Source organism: Rhinichthys klamathensis, unplaced genomic scaffold (genome assembly GCF_029890125.1).
Source record: "Rhinichthys klamathensis goyatoka isolate OS25496 unplaced genomic scaffold, OSU_Roscu_1.1 h1tg000232l_1, whole genome shotgun sequence".
Lineage (NCBI taxonomy): Eukaryota > Metazoa > Chordata > Actinopteri > Cypriniformes > Leuciscidae > Rhinichthys > Rhinichthys klamathensis.
Genome location: NW_026606756.1, coordinates 3,858,268 through 3,877,639, shown reverse-complemented (window position 1 = coordinate 3,877,639; position 19,372 = coordinate 3,858,268). Strand labels below are relative to the sequence as shown.

The following is a 19,372-nucleotide window of genomic DNA, read 5'->3' as shown; positions in this document are numbered from 1 at the left end:
ATCACCTCAGGCTTAATTTACTTTACTCTTTAATCAAACAAATTCACAAACATCTCTCACTAGCGTTAGAAGCAAAAACAGAAGTTTACTCCATCAGTTAAAGCAGAACAACACCCAGATGAGGCACAAAGGTAATATTGGAGAAAATGAGATGAAGAGCATTTGCAGGAAACAGCATGTAAAGTGGATTTAGGGTTGTGCTGACAGATGATGATATTGTATATCGATGATAGCCAGATATCGTCAAATATGGCATTTCCAATGAATGTTTAATTATTATAATAAGGCTGCTATTATTATTAAATACATATTACAATTCATTTGCCCTGCAAATTTCATAGCGCATCACCGCATAACCGATGTGCTGGAAGGAAAATACAAGATTATATTAGCTTACTACTCATTGCAAATGTTTTAAAAACATTTAGGTCTATTATCCAATGAATTTTATAATTAAAATTATATAATAACGGTCTATCATAAGTCAGAACACTGCAATAATCCATCATCAAAGAAAAGCAGCTTTATTTCAAACATAAACTTTCAAAAACAACTTATTTAACACAAAATACTTCTCTTCTCATTTTTTCAGAAGCGTATGGGCCACAAGAGAAATATTAAGAAAATAAATGTATTTATAAGTTACAGTGCTTATAAGTGAATACACCCATGGCATGCTAAAGTTGACTAAAAAGAGGAATAAAAAAATCATCTTTTGGAAATTGATCTTATCGTAAATAAATAAATGTTCTTCCTTAAAATACAGGGGCCATAAATCAGGACACCCCAATGTTAAATTCCCATAGAGGCAGGCAGATTTTTATTTTTAAAGGCCAGTTATTTAATGGATCCAGGATACTATTTATTTATTTATTTAAGTGGACTATCCATCCTGATAAAGTTATCTTGGCCTTTGGAATTAAAATAGCCCCACATCATCACATACCCTTCACCATACCTAGAGATTGGCATGGTTTTATTTCAGTTAGCCTAAAAGCTGGTTTAATTTGCATTGAGAGATGATCTTATGGAAAGTACCCCAATCTCTAGGTATGTTGAAGGGTATGTGATGATGTGAAATTATCATCTAACATTATTTTAGTTTTATAGTAAATGTATAGTTAGCCTACTATATACAGTCGACAAAACTAAAAAGTCGATGCATGTCTCCAGTATGTTTACATTATGTTTTGATTAACACATTATAAACCTTTACATTGCACCCTTAAAACCTTGGCAAGAGTTTACGTCAAAGATTTATATCAACTTACTTAGAAATTAAATTAGCTGTTCCTGAAAATAATGTTTTAGTATATTAATAAATGTTTAGTTTTACAATCCATTTGTGTTTCCAATCTTTAAAATAATACAGTGAAAATACAGTAATTATGTGATAAACATGTTTCCAACATGTTTTATTTTGTTACACTTATTGATGTTCAACAAAATAGCCTACTTAAAGCTCCAGTCCGTAACTTTTTTGGGTTAAAAATTATCCCAAATAAATTTGAGCAAGTACATAACCAGCCAGTGTTCAAAACTATCTGCTTGCCTTCTCGATTCAAAACTGTAAGCTTGTAATATAATGTTTTTAACTCCAGTGGTACTGGTGGATTGCCGCGGGAAATTCGAGCATGTCTGCGTCATTACGTCACATCTGTACACATATAGAAGGAGTCTCGGCTAGTAGGCTATATTGCGTGTGAGGATGTTGGAGGTGGAGATTTATAGCCTTTTCTCACAGCACTTGATATAATTAAACTTATTAATTTGATGGCGGATCCAGAAAGGTTCAAACGACAATCACCAGTGACAACAGATTCACCCGCTGTAAAATGCAAAAGACTTTGGGCTGAGAGTTTGGAAAAAGAGACTGCAACCGGGCCCATGCGAAAACAAGGATAAATATCTGAAGGGCTTTAAATGTAGTCACGCAATGCTGATGTTGTTAACATTCACAATTTGAGAACAAAGTATAATTTGCACGGTTTGACGTGATATGATAAACGATCGTTAGATTTAATCAGTGCGATTTACTGCAATGCCTTTTTTCAGTTAGTTGGTCAGAAGAACAAAAGTGGATGTTACTTACTTGTTCAGATGACATTTTAGGGTGAAAATTCTTATGTTGGTCATCATAGGCGTAATTTGCGGGTGGGACGGGTGGGACATGTCCCCACCACTTTTGCCAGGGTCGATATTGTCCCCACCACTTTTGAAACATCTCGCGGCACGGATGTAACTAATACAAATAAATAAAACGTCTCTAGTTAACTAGCAGAGCATTCATTTCGTTCGTTTGTTAAATAAAAGGCGATCTAGCCACAACACAAATGTGTTGTTTTTGAAATCAAGTGACCAAAGTGTTCGTTGACTGCGATCAGTGGCGCGGATACAGTGTTCTCTTGTGGCTCGCGCACAGTCTTCACACGGACTCGCGCTTTAATCCGTTGCGGAGACTCTCTATTCGTTCCGGTGAAATCACAAAGTAAAAGGCACACAAACGTGTCCCTGCTTGATATACAACCACTGATAAACAATCGGTTTTAATGAGTAAAAAAAAAAAAAAAAAAACCTATACGAGTGCGGATTAGAACCCATAACCTCTGACATGCTTGGCAAAAGTTCTGCCACTGGACCAGTAATTTTTACACCCCTCTAATTTGGCTCCAAATCTCAGGTGAAAATTTGTCATTTTGACCCCCTCGACAAAATAGTGGATAACTCAGTAAATTCATCTGTGACATTTAATAGTTTGGCTTTCATCACTATAAGTTTATCTTTCTACAGAGAAAATAACAACAAAATCCAAAAATTTGAGCCGGGGAAATTAGAAAAAATTTGGTTGATTTGATACGGAATGACCCTTATATATTTCCAATGAAATATCCCCATAGGGGAGTGACAAATTATAACAAATATATAAACATAATATGTTAAAAAAAATATACACTACCGTTCAAAAGTTTGGGGTCAGTGAGAATTTTATTTTTATTTATCAAGGAATAATTAATTTGATCGAAAGTGACAGTAAAGACATTTATAATGTTACAAAAGTCTTTTGAACTTCCTATTCATCAAAGAATCCTAAAAAAAAAAAAAAAAAAAAAAAAACTGTACAACTGACAGACAAACAACTGTTTCAACATTGATAATAATAATAAATGTTTCTTGAGCATCAAATCCTCATATTATACTGATTTGTGAAGGATCATTTGACAATGAAAACACTGACACTAGTGATGCTGAAAATTCAGCTTTGATCACAGGAATAAATTACTCTTTACTATATATTCACACAGAAAACAGCTGATTTACACTGGAATAATATTTAATACTATAACTGATTTTTGTTGTATTTTTAATCAAATAAGCGCAGCCATGGTTAGCAGAAGAGAATTATTTTAAAAGTATTTAAAATCGTACCGACCCCAAACTTTTGAACGGTAGTGTATATATATTATAAATTGATCTTCTAATGAAAAAACAGACTTCTCTCTCAGGTGACGTATACAGAACTTCTCCAATCAATTAGTCCACGTAAACTTTTTTTAACCACTTTAGGAGCTTGCTGTCAATTGCAAAAAGTTATTCATATCTGCCTTCATCCAATCAATGGTAAATAGAACCAAGTCTCCACCCTACATTTCACTTAGATGTGTCACAATGTACAGAAAGGCATATAGTTAATCATAACATCGTAATATACATCATATACATAATTCACCCGCAATATTGCTAATTGTACAAAATTTTTCATATTAACAGAAAAATCTACCGGGGTGACCAGGCTTCTCTTGAGACTCCCCTGCTTCACAGTTAATGATATGCTAAAGCCCGCCGGCACGGCACGTACATGATTGGTTACAAGGTAGTTTATGACGTGAAACACTGGCGATTTCAAACCGTGTTTTTGAGACTGTCTTTAGTTCACTGCAGTTTTAAGGAGAAAATACTCAGCAATGGTGTTGACTTATGATTTTGCACATGGTTTGCCTTAAAGCATATCAAAAACACCACATAGACATATAAACAACATTAAAAACTTGATTCTTTAAATATGTGACTCAAGTCAGACTCGAGTCAAGTCATGTAACTCGAGTCCCCCACCTCTGGATTAAGACATGATTTATAAGAGCGTGATGTAGCCTGGCTAATGGTGTGTGTCAGCTACAAATTTACATATTTGCCCAGGCACACAACATCATATTAGCCAGCTACTAAATCAATCATAGCCACTATTAAAAAGTCTGCTGATAGGGGTTAGTGGAAATGAGCTCTTGAGCCTGGGGCTTGTACTGGCATGGTTACCTTTCTTCCATCAATCACTGATGCATCTGAGATGACCATTGGTCATGGTTAGCTGTGGAGGACTCGATTGAATTACATTGCTATTTACACTGAATGATGACACTTCCCACGCACAGAATAACCATGTAGGTTATACAACAGTGCGATATGCGACTAGTTTGACTACATCAAGTGACTTCTCGTCCTGGAGGCGAAATCACATTAAGTCTAAGTTCACTTCAAGGAATCGATCAATAAAAAGAGAACAAGAAAATTGAAACAGGGAGAAGAAGACCGCAAGAGAGAGAGAGAGAGAGAGAGAGAGAGAGAGAGAGAGAGAGAGAGAGAGAGAGAGAGAGAGAGAGAGAGAGAGAGAGAGAGAGAGAGAGAGAGAGAGAGAGAGAGAGAGAGAGAGAGAGAGAGAGAGAGAGAGAGAGAGAGAGAGAGAGAGAGAGAGAGAGAGAGAGAGAGAGAGAGAGAGAGAGGTCAGTACTTCTGCAGAGATGAAAATGAAGGGAACACAATGTGATCGGCACATAATTTTGTTGAGTGTCAGTACAAGATCTGAACACTCAGTAGCAGATTATATGTACCCTGCCACAAAACACCACAACTTCAAATGACAAGCAGCAACATTTGACAAAACATTTCCAGAAACCATAAAAAAAAAAAAAAAAAATCCCCAGAATCACAACAAACACACGTATCCACTTCCTCTAGAAAGAGGGATTATGTTACATTGATTAAAACTCATGAATCAGATCTATGCTGCTTCCTGTGCAATGACACCTACTGTGTACATTCATTGTATCACTGTACACAGATCTGAATGTAAGAATGTGTTTGGGGAGTAATTTAACCCTTGCTGTATGGATCAACACTATAGGCCTGAATTGAAAAGCTATATACCTGAGGGACGAGAGTCTATGTTTGGGTAAACTAGTGAGTTCATGCATTTGAATGCAGACAACGCTGTCATTTGCTAGCTTCAATTGCTGTCACTTAATTTCCTCTAGCCTTTGTCTTCAGCACAGAATCATGAAACAGCACCTACATCCTTCAAAGTCTGTACAGTTTGCTATATGATATTGTATCTATCTACTCATTTTACATGCACACTTATCCTGATAAATCAGATCAGTGCCAGCTCCTAAAAATAGCTTATGTAAAAGTTATTTCCTTCACTCATATGGGAAACGATTCTGTCTTTATTAAGAGTATAACTCAAAATGTAACATAAGATAAATACTAGTTTAAGAAAAGCAAATTAAAGCAATATTTCAGTGAATATACAATTTTTCCAAGTCACCCATCATCAGTATTTCCTTATAATAACAGCTTCAGCCCCTGCAAATATGCATTTAACTACACTTCCTTCCTGTTCTGTCTTTAGACTTTCTCTTTCAATGAATGTATCTTCACTGGTTTTCCTTTTTAAGAAATGTGTGCATTTCTGAGCAATTCTTGTGAAGAAATGATATACTGACATCTGACTGTTATGACAGATAATTATGAGTAAACACTGATAGTTGGCTATCAAAGGAAAGTAAATGTCATTTGAAATTGCAATAACTTAGCATGTCAAAACAATCGCTGATTTGTTCTAAACAGTGTGACTAAACCCACACAACTTGTCATTCCATGCAGGGAGTTTGTATAATAAAAAACCTCAGTGTTTAGTTGTATAATTTGCACAACATACGTTGAGTGCTTTACATTTAAACAATGAGTGAATTAGTGTGCAAAACTTTGCAGCAGTTCTAAAGCGATCTGTTTATGTCAAGTTCAAAATGCATACACACACAAACATTTCCAGGACAACAGGACAAATAAAATCATCCATCTCTTGCATAACTGAATGATGTCTTTCATGAGAGAGAGGGGATAGAGAGAAAGAGAGAGAGAGGGTGAATAGGGTTAGGAATGCTGACAACCACAAAAAGAAAGACGGACGTTCCCTGCCAAAATGTGAAGTCTCATTATCCATGTAATCATTAAATTATCTCCTTAACAACAACCTTGAATGTTTTCAGTCAAAAGTATCAGTTAAATTTAATGCATTTTCATAATAAAAAATGCTCCTATTACACTATTGGACATCTGTAAATGATCAGAGTAAATACAACTATTGACCTAGAATGCAAATTTCTCTTACCTGACATTATGTAAATACTACAACAAACTTACGAAATTATAAAGCGAGCACATGCACGGTTGAGTTCAGTGTGACAGATCTGTCTATGATATTTAGTGTTGATCATACAAACCAAAACTAGACCAAACACAGAACAGAAACAGCATTTAAATGTGTCATTTAAAGTTCCACAAATCTATAAACTACAAAAAGAAAAGCCAAAAATAAAAATCACATTGCATTCGGCAAAATGTAAGCACTGGTTTATTTAAGCCATCAGGAACACTTTTCTAGTAAATTTAACTGACTGCTAACACATGTGTTCGCTTAATAAACCCAATGCTCCAGCACAAACCACACTCATTACCCAGAATCCACTGCATACAGTGTGTGCAGACACAAATCAAGACCCCTTATAGCTTCCTCAAGGATACAGGCCTTTAACTGTTAGCCTAAAGTTCAGTTTGAGAACATCCGCAGACCCGGATCTGTTACTGCACTAAAATTATTAATTTATTAGAACTGTTAATGGGACACACCTCTTATTTTTTGACTGTTTGCAAAACAGTTGTGATCGTTGACCTTTCCAAACCTGTGGTTTCAGTTTCAACTGTTTTTTTTTTTTTTTTTTGATACACCTGAACCTGAACATTCAGAGTGGAGATGATTATGTCGTCCTGCCACTTTTTTCCATCTCATCCTTACATAGTTTTTGGCTTTATTTTAGTACTAAATTAAGTTTATGTCAGTCATTTTGATTTTACTGTAGATATAAAGAAAGATGTAGCGACTGAAAGCAATGTTAGTATGCTGTGGACTTAAAATTGGACTGAACCTACCAGGAAGTTTGGAATAAAAGTAAGAACAGGAGCTTAAGTGTAGGATGACTGTCCTAACGCATTTAAAAAAACAATCAAAATTAAAACAAAATGGTGTCACAACAACAACAAAACATAACATATTATAAGAGATATTCTTACTATCTTCATAGTGTTGCAAATAATGTTTATGCATTACAAATCTATGGAAAATTCTGTTCTCAAAACACAATCTGAGCACCTCTGACGGTCCCTAAAAATGACTGGACACTGCCACTGATGGTTCTAGTGCTGCTTAATAGAGTACATTCTGAGCCATGGTCTTTGCAGTGACATTAACAACTCTGTATTTCATATTAGTTAATGAAAATGAAAAGCATGAAGTTATGTTAAGGCCGGGGGCAGGGTTGGGGGGGATTGGGGTCAAAACTTCACTTATGCTATAGATTTATTAACCATCATATAATTGTTTTGGCAGGTGATAAACAATGTAGAAGAGCAGGAGACTCAGCTTAGACTGAAACCTTAAAGCGCCAACGATCACAACTTAAAAACAAAACCTTGTTTTCTTATCAAACTATGGTATATGGTAACAACGTATTGTTTATTTTTACAATAAAGCAGATTTGCAATCTATTATATCATTTTGACTTTACTGACAATTCTGACACTATCAGTATATGGTCAAAATAATGCAGTCTCTGATGGTAAAGCTGTGTAAACAAATTCAAGCTCCTCTAACACAGACAACACCTGCCAGTCTAAAAAACTGTGAAATGTGATTTTATAGTTTTGTGAATTACTAAACAACAACATTTGTTGGGAGGGCTAAAATCTTGGAATCACATAACTATTTCCCTAGGAGCAAATAAAAACATTCCTGTCATATCATGCAGAGTCTGTAAGACAGCACAATTCACTCATTGTCCTGTAACACTGACAGCCTTTTGTGTGAAAGTCTTTTTTAACTGCTGAAGGCATGTATCCCTCTGCTTTATTAGAGTCATTACTAAATCTATAGACCTATAAGACTCTGGAACTAACTTGCAGTCAAAAAGGACATGACACAAGAAAGAAGGGGTTGTCTCTTGTGCCAAATCTCTGCCAAAACACAGTTTGAGGAAAATACAGAGGACTGAGAACAGAAAGAGTGGGGAATATGGCAAGCCAAGTTAACATGTATTCCTTAAAACTATATTTGTTTTGTCTATTTTTAACTTACTAGTAGGGGTGTGACGAGATCTCGTGCCACGAGATCTCGCGAGACTAAATATGACGAGATTTCTCGTCGAGTGAAAAAGCTGTCTCGCGATATCCCCATTAATATTCCACCGCTACACTCACATTCGCCTAAACTATCGTTTTGTTGTTTTTATAAAAAAATAAAAACCATTATAAACTAATGCAAAAGTCTGCTCTGCTCATCCAGCGCGAGTTGCCGTTGCAATCAGTGCAGCACGAATCACAGTTCACTGATCGCGTGACGATGGCGGAGGATTCGTTGCGCAACAGACTAAACGTCTGGTAAATGTCTTATCATTTAGAATGCGCGCTCAGCACCGCTGCTCCCTATACGCGCGGTCACGAATTTGTAAGTGAAAGTAAAACACAAGCTCCCTGATGTGCATTGCGCACAAATTAGGCTGCATACATAAAATAATCCGTCTCCCAATACCCATCTCTGGACTGTTTATTTGCGGCTCTGGTCTCTGTTGGCACTGCGAATATTGAGAGAGCACTGTAACGTACAAAGGACAACAGACAAGGGAGGCTCCGTTTCTGAACTTATAATCGGAACGCAAGAACAACTGTAGAGACAAACAGCCTCGTTTCTCTCGGCCTTTTCCGAACTCACCGCATTAACCCTATAACTGCCGGTGCAAAATAAAACCGCAATTTCACAACAATTATAAAGAGTCTGTGTGCTAACTTTGATTATGGTTGCACTCGCACTTATTGTTTGCACTTAATAAGACTAAGAGAAAACAGTTATTTATTTTTGTTATTTATACGGTTTTTATTTCTCTGTTAAATGTGTGTTAAAAGGAGTTCAGTTAGGAGGTCACACACAGCCTCAATCAGAAGTTCTGAAAGCTCTTAAATGTACAGTAAGGTCTGAAGAGACTAATGTGAAATTATACAGGAGAAAAGCCAGTCAATGAAAACCTTTTACAGTGCTTGAATATTGTTTTCTTTCAATGCATTTGATAATTCATACTCATAAAGTAGACCTGAAATGACATGCATTAGAAGATTATTAGTTAAAACATTGAAAAATGCACCTGCATACTATTTTTCCAGCCATGAATTTTGTCATTGAGGATTTCTGAAAAATTGTGCAAAAATCTCGTCTCGTCTCGTTCTCGTGAACCCAATCTCGTGTCTAGTCTCGTCTCGTGAGATAAGCGTCTCGTCACACCCCTACTTACTAGCAAGTAATCTAATAATGACTAATATATCTGTCAGTTTCACTGGAGCTATTCATTAGATGCTACTTCACTATCCTCATTTTGCTATAAATCACCATTTTCATAGTAGAAACTGAATAGACACTAAAATGCATTCCAATTGTTACAATTTTATTTTATCTATAAAGTAGACCCTCTGATGAGTCAATGTATACGACATAAAAAAGCGATTTAATTTAATAAATAAGTACTATTACTGGTAAAAGTACCGTACCAGCAACAATAAGAACATACTTGTCAGACATAAATGTGCAATTTGTTACTAAGCAATTAAGTTCCTTTTCATCATCGAGTAGCAAAGGAAGGATCTAGTGAACAACAGTTACTAGCGAAACTGAGATAATATTAGTCATAAATCACTATTGGACTACTTTTTTCTTTTCTTTTTTTAAATATAAAAAACAGATAGGCCTACGGTTTAATCTTAAGGAATAGGCTACATGTTAAATTGGCTTGCCACAAGTGAGCGTGTTTAGCTGTAGCTCTTCCACCTGCTCTGAATGATGGTGCTTTACAAAGTAAAATCACTGAAAACACCACGAGCCTTTTATTAAACCGCTCCAAAGTTACCATATCTTACTTAAACTGGCTGAAAACAATATGTAGTCGCAAAAAAAAAAAAAAAAAAACACAACACCGCTCGCCATTTAAAATCTACTGAACCAAACAGAGAATCAACTTTGCGCTTCTAGTTTGGAAACACCAGCTCAGGGGTTTAACAACAGCATATCTCACCTTGTTGTAGTTGTAGTATCCCAGGCAGTGGGAAAAATCCAGGTTCTGTGGATCTCCAGGAATAGAATTCCCTCCGGCAGACGGATAAAATACATCCATGTTTCCTCTCTGCGAAGCGCTGCTCTATCAAAAGGGCGCAATTTTTTACTTGTCCTTCAACAATCCTGACGCGATGAATGAGAGGGACGCGGTGAGCAACGCGGGTTTAATGCAGCCCACGGGAGACAGAGAAAGGGTAAAAGGGATATTTTAGTAATCCTCTTCTATAAGCAGTGGTCGCTGGCCATAGTTTTGGGATGTTGAGGAAGGTTTGGCGATGTTCAAACTGCTCCTGCGCCGCGAGGTTCAAGCATGCTTGGAGAAGAGCAACACAAAGAAAGCCGGCAAACAGCAACTCCGTTACAATGTTCTCCGCTCAGATACACATTCACGGATACACTCAGATGCTGGATTTGAACACAATGTTGTTCCCGCTCTCAGTGTTTCAAATACACCTCCATCAATCCACACTTTGCGTTTCAAATTAAGCGCTGCCGGTCAGTCGGGAGATCTGAACACACTTTAACCTCTCAAAGCTTGGCTAATTAAACGAAATTAAGCCCTCCAGACACATGGATAATACTGTCCGATGGCACCGTTAGTCCAAAAAACTTGGGAAGCGGTGTTTACATATTCATTACAGCGCTTGAGGGACTCTGAACAGCCAATGGTTTTCTGTTTACTTCAGCCAACATCAAGCTGTGTTGGAGGAGTATGTATGGGAGAGAGTGGGGCTCATTGCGACCACTCCCCGAACACCCATCGCCACTCCCCTAGAAGCCCCAGAAAGAAAAGCCCAGGCGTACATTACATGGATGTTCATTACATGGATGGACAAGAAACACTATATTAAATTCATAATCAGAATAATCAATAATGTAAACTCATAATCAATCATAAAAAGTAACACCTGCCACTGCGTGTTCTTTGTAAACTTATATTTAAATGTTTTATAAGCATACAATTATACATATATATATATATATATATATATATATATAGGCTACATATACTGTCAAATCTATTAATCGTGATTAATCCCATCTAACATAAAAGTTTTTGTTTATATAGGCTATATTGCAGGCTACATTATGTGTAAACACTGTAACACACACACACATACATATACACAAACATATTATATAACCAAAAACCTAAGTTAGATGTGATTAATGATTAATCAATCTGACAGCACTAATATATACAGTATATATATATATATATATATATGAGAGACCATCTCATGCTCACTGTCTGTTGAGTTTTTAGTCCTAAAACATAGAAGAATTTTCATTTTGAGGCAATGGGATTGTGATTAGTAAAATAGAGTAACCTTTACCTGAAGAGACTTTCATGTTTGTCTAATTAACCACATACATTATTTTTTTCATTTCAGAAAAATGCTATTCTAAAAACCCATTCCCGAGAGAACTCATGGTGAATTGGCCTTCTGATTTGACAAATTGACATCATGGCTGTACAGTTCTATTAAATATTTTCTCTTTGTTTAAAGCAGCGTTCATGATGATCTTCATTTCCATTAGCTCATCCTCATTCTAAGCACCGACTCCAAAACTCAACATCACAAAATCTCTTGTAAATCCCAAAATAACAGGAAATTAAACACTAACAAGTCTTCTCCTTTTCTCATCTTGTTCTAAAACATTAAATATGCATGCTGGGAACACGAAATCCTCTGCCCAGTTCCAGGCTCAAACGGGAACACGAAACTGCACTTTGATCTGAAGCAAGTAGTTTAATTAAACCAAAACAGAATTAGAATGAATTAGAATGATGACATAACAAAACATAATTGTATTGGGTCACATTAAATAATAAACAGTTAAGTAAAGACAACCCATATGGACCTTCTTTCAGTGCAGTTCAGCATAATTTAAAAGGGGTAGAAGGGGTTTGAACAGAATATGCTATAGGCACATTATTTGCATGTGAATAAGCAGCGTTCTTGCTCAGCTATTCTCGTGATCTTTTTATGAGTAAGCAATGCTTTATGAACAAGTAGTGTACTACATTAGTAGTGTAGTTCTTACTAAATGCAAGGTGACTGTGGGGAAATTGGAAACAGAGAGGAAGTAAAAGACCTGTCATATATTCCTGTAGCCAAATCGAACATGCTTTGTTGAAGCAGCTGTCTAGCATTCTCAATAATGACCACCAGGGGCTACAGACTATATAGACTATATACTGCAGAAAATTAGAACAGTCATCTGAATGTTTTAAAAGTTATTTGTTACTCTTTCTCATTTCACACATAAGCTGTCATTAGACTTGCTATATGGATTTACAACATTCATAAACTTATATAATGCAATGACAAAAATAAGTTATTTTTTTATGATTTAGAAATAATTCTGAGATGTTTCCATATGCAGTGCCACAACTAAAACAAAAATCTTTTTATTTTTGATACCTGAAAGGTTACTTTAATCTTTTTATTGAAAACGACATGCATGTATAGTGCATTATGGGCTAGAATGAGTTCTGTAACCCCATGGGTTTGAATCAGAGAACTATAGATGAAAGTAACTCCACCAGCAAAACAGAGGCTCAGCTGGAAGGTAAGTGGCAATCATGATTGCATTTGCATTCACAGTGTTCCCTTTGAAAATGTTCACTCTTGTGCAATGCATAATCCTATATTACGCAACACAACCAAATATTTAATTAAGATGAGTTTTCACATTTCAAATTATCTACAAGGCCCAAGGATTTTACAAAAGGGATAGAAATGCATGCAGTATATGCATTATATGCATATCATTCCTTCTTCTTTCTCCCTCTCAGACAGACACTCATACAATAAACATGCATGAACAGACAGACAAACACACCGGCGAGCGTGTTATCTACAGACACACACCGACGATCAGATAAGGAGGGTGTTCCACATTCCACGTTGTTATTACGTTTGATACGTGTGGTGATGAATGCGCCCGATCCGATGTGTGCAGGGCCTCTTTGATTCTCTGTTATTATTTATTTGTGTGTGTAATGCTGTTTGCCCATGTAGCAGGAGGGAAACTGAATTAATTTCCTCTCTGTGGGTTTGGTGTCAGCGTGCACAGATGAATTATGCCGCACTCACACTTCATGTCATTTCCTCTATACAACCGGCAACATTGTCACCATTTGGTAACCTGAAAACAAATTATCCCACTCTGGCACAAGTTCAAATTCAATTATAGCAGCCCACAGTAATTATGTGGAGGTATAAAAGAATAATAAATGCAAAATAATTAATTAACCTAATAATCTTTATTTATGTGCCCCTCATATTAAGCCTGTGATCTCTCCATTGTGGCGGTGTGCTCTAAATTAGACTGAACAGCTGTGGATGTAGAAGAAGAGGCATCAGTGGCATCAATAATATTAAATTCTCCTGTGCTTATTATAAAACAAGGCCAAAGACTTCACATAATGCAAATCTTTTAGCTGTATTTTTATAGGCCAACCTAATATGATGAGATAATTACACCTTTCACAATATAGTTACAAAGTCAATCATGTACTGTATATTGCCTTATGATTTATCTTATAGCAGCCTACACAACCTTTTGCATTTGTTAAAAATGACTCTTGTCATCTGGGCCTCGGACCTGTGACCCACAGCATTACTTTTCCACCCAGAGCTCCAAATTATTCTCTGCTATGAATCTAAAGAAGAGCGTCTTCTGCTGTGACCTTGGCAAACTGACAAATCAGCTTTGCTCCACTGTGTATAGAACAGATACTCAAGATTCAGCCACAGTCTTCTTAGAGATCAAGCTTATTTCCAATTATACATGGATTCATATCAGTAATATTCTCAGGTTGTTGGGTCTGTGCAATTGGCTTGGCCTTCAATCTTCATTATCAGACACTGAGGTCTTTGATCTCTCTTCCCTTTGTAATGCAATAAAGTCGAATTGTCATTGAACAAAGTGTTGTTCGGCTGGTGTCACATGTCCAAAAGCCCTTCAGAAAAAGAGTCTGATACATTTCCTATCATCAATGCAGTCATATAACCAAAGGCAGGGTCTAAAATATTTACCATGTTTATTTTATAAGGGCACACCGCAGAGTTGAGTAAGAATCTAAAAAGGTAACTGAATATTAAATGATGTATCTCCCATGTCACTGAGATCACTGATGTGCTTGGGTGTAGCTGATTTGTGAGTGTTTCTATTTCTAAACTGATGCATTTGAATATTACAGTTTTTCTCAATCGCTTTGGCTAAATTCTCGAATGAACAATTAGATTCTTGTTTACATCAGATTTGAATTTCTTATTGATTTAAGCAGATTGCATGTGTTTTGGCACATGTGCGCATAAGAGTAAGTATATTGTCTACTACAATTTGCACAATAACTAAATGCACTTGTTTATCACAACTGATCAGTTGATTCTCAGTGAACTGTTCGTAACTTCTAAACATTCTTTCATCAAGCCATCATCACATGAAAATGATGCATTTAGTTATCAAAATCTGCCAGACATGCATGTATATTCCTTAAAAATCTGACACTGAATGTTTGTAATGTCTGTTAACCTCTTAAGTGTCACCCCCTCTTTTTTGAATAAACATGAAAATGCACAATCCGAACTTAAATGGTTGTAATTCAAGAATGCTATAGAATATAGATGTAAGATTGGTCTTGTTTTAAAGAAGACATTTGGTTGATTTTTGTAGAAGTTAAATAAATTAAGAAAGTGAAACAGAAAAAAGGTTATAGAAGTTTGAGTTTATGAAAATGTAAAATGTAAAAATTTAATTATTCATATTTTATATAAAATATATTTTTTCAAAACCTGGTGGACTCTAAAACTGCAAGAAAATCAAAGCCAAAACTCTGAACAAGTTGTGTTTCAAATTTTAGGTTGATATCTCAAAAAAATGAGCTTTCAGTAAGATTTTGTTTGGGCGCAGTACCAAACTTTTTCACTAGGTCACAACCAGACTCCATTACTGCCCATATAAGGTCGCCTCCATTTCCATATGTGTTTTGAGTGATCTGAACCATTATTTCCACAATTTTCATACACTTTATGAAGTAGGCATCCTATCCAGAAGTAGTAAGGGAAGTTTGTAAGTATTTTGATATGAATTCAACCTCTAATAATCACATAAAAAGAATACGCATGTGAGTTATAGCCCGCTGCCACATCACAAATGGTGAATCTTTAATTTTTTTCTTTATATTTAAAACATTTTCAGACCTTTAAAAAAAAAAAAAAAAAATTAATGGATGTTATCTTTTGAACTATTGGCATGAAAACAAACAGAGTCGCCAGAGTGTGTATGTGAAGTTTTAGCTCAAAATACCCCACAGATATTTTTATATAGCATGTTAAAATTGTCACTTTTTGAGGGTGAGTAAAAACGCACAGTTTTTGTGTCTGTCCCTTTAAATGCAAATGAGCTGCTGCTCCCGGCACAGAGGGTGGAGCTTCAACAGCTTGTGTCCTTTTACCTCACACCGACATGCACTGAAAATTTCTAAAACTTTTAGCCTTTTATGTTCAAACCGGAGTCAGACAATTATGGAGAGACTCAAGAAGAAGTGACAACATGTAGAATGCAACAGGACATTTCTGAATGGTTATTTGATGAATTTATGTAGCTTATGTGTAGTTATCTTCTAGTCATTGATTAGCATATTCTGTCATGATAATCTGTAAATAGCATTCCCAGGGGCGGGGTTTATGTAATTTTTAGGGTTCGTGATGTCACTAACCCAGGAGGAAGCTCGTGTAGTCCCCACCAGCCGTTTGTTGTAGTCCTTAAAAAGCTATTTATTTAAAATAAATTATCTCCCTTTGCTTTGAACTTTGAGCATTGTAACTTTGCAGACGTTGTTTATGCTCAAACAGCAACATTACACACTAACTAAAGTTAGAAAAGTGAAATCATAATCAACCACCCCATTTGGAAAATAACCGACATTGTATTGAAATAGTAATCACATAAATCTAAACGAATCAACCAATCAAGTTTGGAAGCATATATACTGTATATGGAGTTTGCCCAGCACAATTACTATTTTTGAACATGGAGGAACTGGAACCCTAAAAAGCAGCAGCTACAGCAGTACTGTTTAAATACATTTGTATTCATACAGTACATTTTTGTAGAAATGTGTTGCATGTAAACTGAAGCTTGCCATGGAAGAGAAATAGGATGATATAAAATAATGTTTGGTGGTGTTAGGGGAAGACATAATAGTGTGTAAAAATGAATAAGCAACTGTGAATTTTCAGTTTACATGTAAAATATTTTTGTATAAACCCAAATGTTAATTTTCTTTTTGTGTATTGACTTTTTCTCTAGTAAACCTTTACCCACTGTTGAAAGTTGTTTAAATATCTCAGTTTGATACACAAAAGCATGACAAAACTGACATTCTAGTATAGTATGGAAAGTCAACAAAAGTAGAAAAAAAAGTGAAATTTGTATATAGCAAATATTTCCATGGTGGAAAACCATCTAAACATTTTGACCAATATGGCTCACACAATGACAAAACCACTTTTTATTTTGGTAGCATTAGCCAATTTACTGACAATATATGTTTTGAAGCACGAATTAAATGTTCTTGTTGAGTTACTACATTTTGCAGACATGCTATAGAGTTCTGATTTTTCAGCAAACAGTTGTGACAATTGAACTTACAGTTTAGAGAATTTTAAGACTGCTTCGAAAAAGGTGCCAAAGCGATTGAGAAAAAACTGTTATAGTCTGTAAGAATAACAAGGCTACATTGGATCAGAGGAGGATAAAGTTACTCCCTCTACAAATGTTGTTTTCATGAGATTTGATTCTCTACCACCCTCACCCCCTCCCTTCAGTATCATGGCTGATACTGCAATATGCAGTGTGGATATGCTGTCTTTGCATTTTACATAGAGGCCTCAGGGGCCATCACCTCTATTACAGCATTCAGTAATGATGAGAGAGATAAAAGAGGAAAAGTGCTTTCTTTTTCTCACTACCCCCTTTCCTAATTTCTTTCTCGCTCACTCTCTTTCTCTGCTATCACAGTTGCATTGTTGTATTTGCACTGTTGAAATATACTGTAGGTAATAATTTGCTGCAATGTTGTCATCTGTGCTGTGATATGGCCATACATAAGAGAGATCTCATATGGATTGAAGAATTAGTTGTGTTTTCTGACTCAATTATAGCTCTACAAAATAAGGCAACATTCCTTAAAAATGTTCTTGCCATTACTTATAGCAAACAAGGTTTAAAAACAAATAAAACTGGTACAGTAGAAAATAGAGGAAATAGTTCAGCTATTTTCAAAGTACTGTAAATTTGACTTTTTTCAAAAGGTTACTTTTTCACAACCAATTGCTACATTGCTGGAAATAATCAAACATACTCACCTGAGTGTCCATCTTGCACTGCTTCTCATACACTCACCTAAAGGATTATTAGGAACACCATACTAATACTGTGTTTGACCCCCTTTCGCCTTCAGAACTGCCTTAATTCTACGTGGCATTGATTCAACAAGGTGCTGAAAGCATTCTTTAGAAATGTTGGCCAATATTGATAGGATAGCATCTTGCAGTTGATTGAGATTTGTGGGATGCACATCCAGGGCACGAAGCTCCCGTTCCACCACATCCCAAAGATGCTCTATTGGGTTGAGATCTGGTGACTGTGGGGGCCATTTTAGTACAGTGAACTCATTGTCATGTTCAAGAAACCAATTTGAAATGATTCGAGCTTTGTGACATGGTGCATTATCCTGCTGGAAGTAGCCATCAGAGGATGGGTACATGGTGGCCATAAAGGGATGGACATGGTCAGAAACAATGCTCAGGTAGGCCGTGGCATTTAAACGATGCCCAATTGGCACTAAGGGGCCTAAAGTGTGCCAAGAAAACATCCCCCACACCATTACACCACCACCACCAGCCTGCACAGTGGCAACAAGGCATGATGGATCCATGTTCTCATTCTGTTTACGCCAAATTCTGACTCTACCATCTGAATGTCTCAACAGAAATCGAGACTCATCAGACCAGGCAACATTTTTCCAGTCTTCAACTGTCCAATTTTGGTGAGCTCTTGCAAATTTTAGCCTCTTTTTCCTATTTGTAGTGGAGATGAGTGGTACCCGGTGGGGTCTTCTGCTGTTGTAGCCCATCCGCCTCAAGGTTGTGCGTGTTGTGGCTTCACAAATGCTTTGCTGCATACCTCGGTTGTAACGAGTGGTTATTTCAGTCAAAGTTGCTTTTCTATCAGCTTGAATCAGTCAGTAACTGAGCAGATTGTGAAAGACTCAGACCGGCCCATCTGGCACCAACAACCATGCCACGCTCAAAATTGCTTAAATCACCTTTCTTTCCGATTCTGACATTCAGTTTGGAGTTCAGGAGATTGTCTTGACCAGGACCACACCCCTAAATGCATTGAAGCAACTGCCATGTTATTGGTTGATTAGATAATTGCATTAATGAGAAATTGAACAGGTGTTCCTAATAATACTTTAGGTGAGTGTATGTAGTGCTAGTGCCAGAAGTCTGATTCATATAGTGAATTTGTTTATCTGAGCAAGCCCCCTAAATGGTCCACCCTCATATTCGAAAGATCGGAAAGTCTGATTCAAGTGAATTGGTTCGTTTGGGCAATTCATGTAAATGAACAGATTCACCATTTCATGTCCTTTGACTATGTAGTTGTTACATTCGGTCAGGAACAAAACGGAGAGTGAATCCAATCGCAAGCTTTTTTTAATAACATAAACAGGTAATCCAGGGAACTCAGAACAGGGGCCTGTTCTTCGTACGTCGCTAACTCAGTTAGCTGGATTTGATTGTTGGCAATTTGGCATGATCTTGGATTGTTTGGTTCTTCGACGCTCATCCTGGACTTGCT

The 19,372-nt window shown here is 36.4% G+C and overlaps 1 protein-coding gene across 1 annotated transcript in view; it reads right to left on the bottom strand.

Moving 5' to 3' along the window:
• tox3 (TOX high mobility group box family member 3) overlaps positions 1–11,202 on the bottom strand; it is a 73,773-nt gene extending 62,571 nt beyond the window's left edge. Inside the window, exon 1 of the mRNA XM_056265365.1 lies at positions 10,446–11,202. Within this exon, the coding sequence (XP_056121340.1) occupies positions 10,446–10,544 (99 nt within the window). The 5' untranslated portion in view covers positions 10,545–11,202. The remainder of the gene's footprint in view (positions 1–10,445) is intronic.
• Between the last annotated feature and the right edge of the window lie 8,170 nt (positions 11,203–19,372).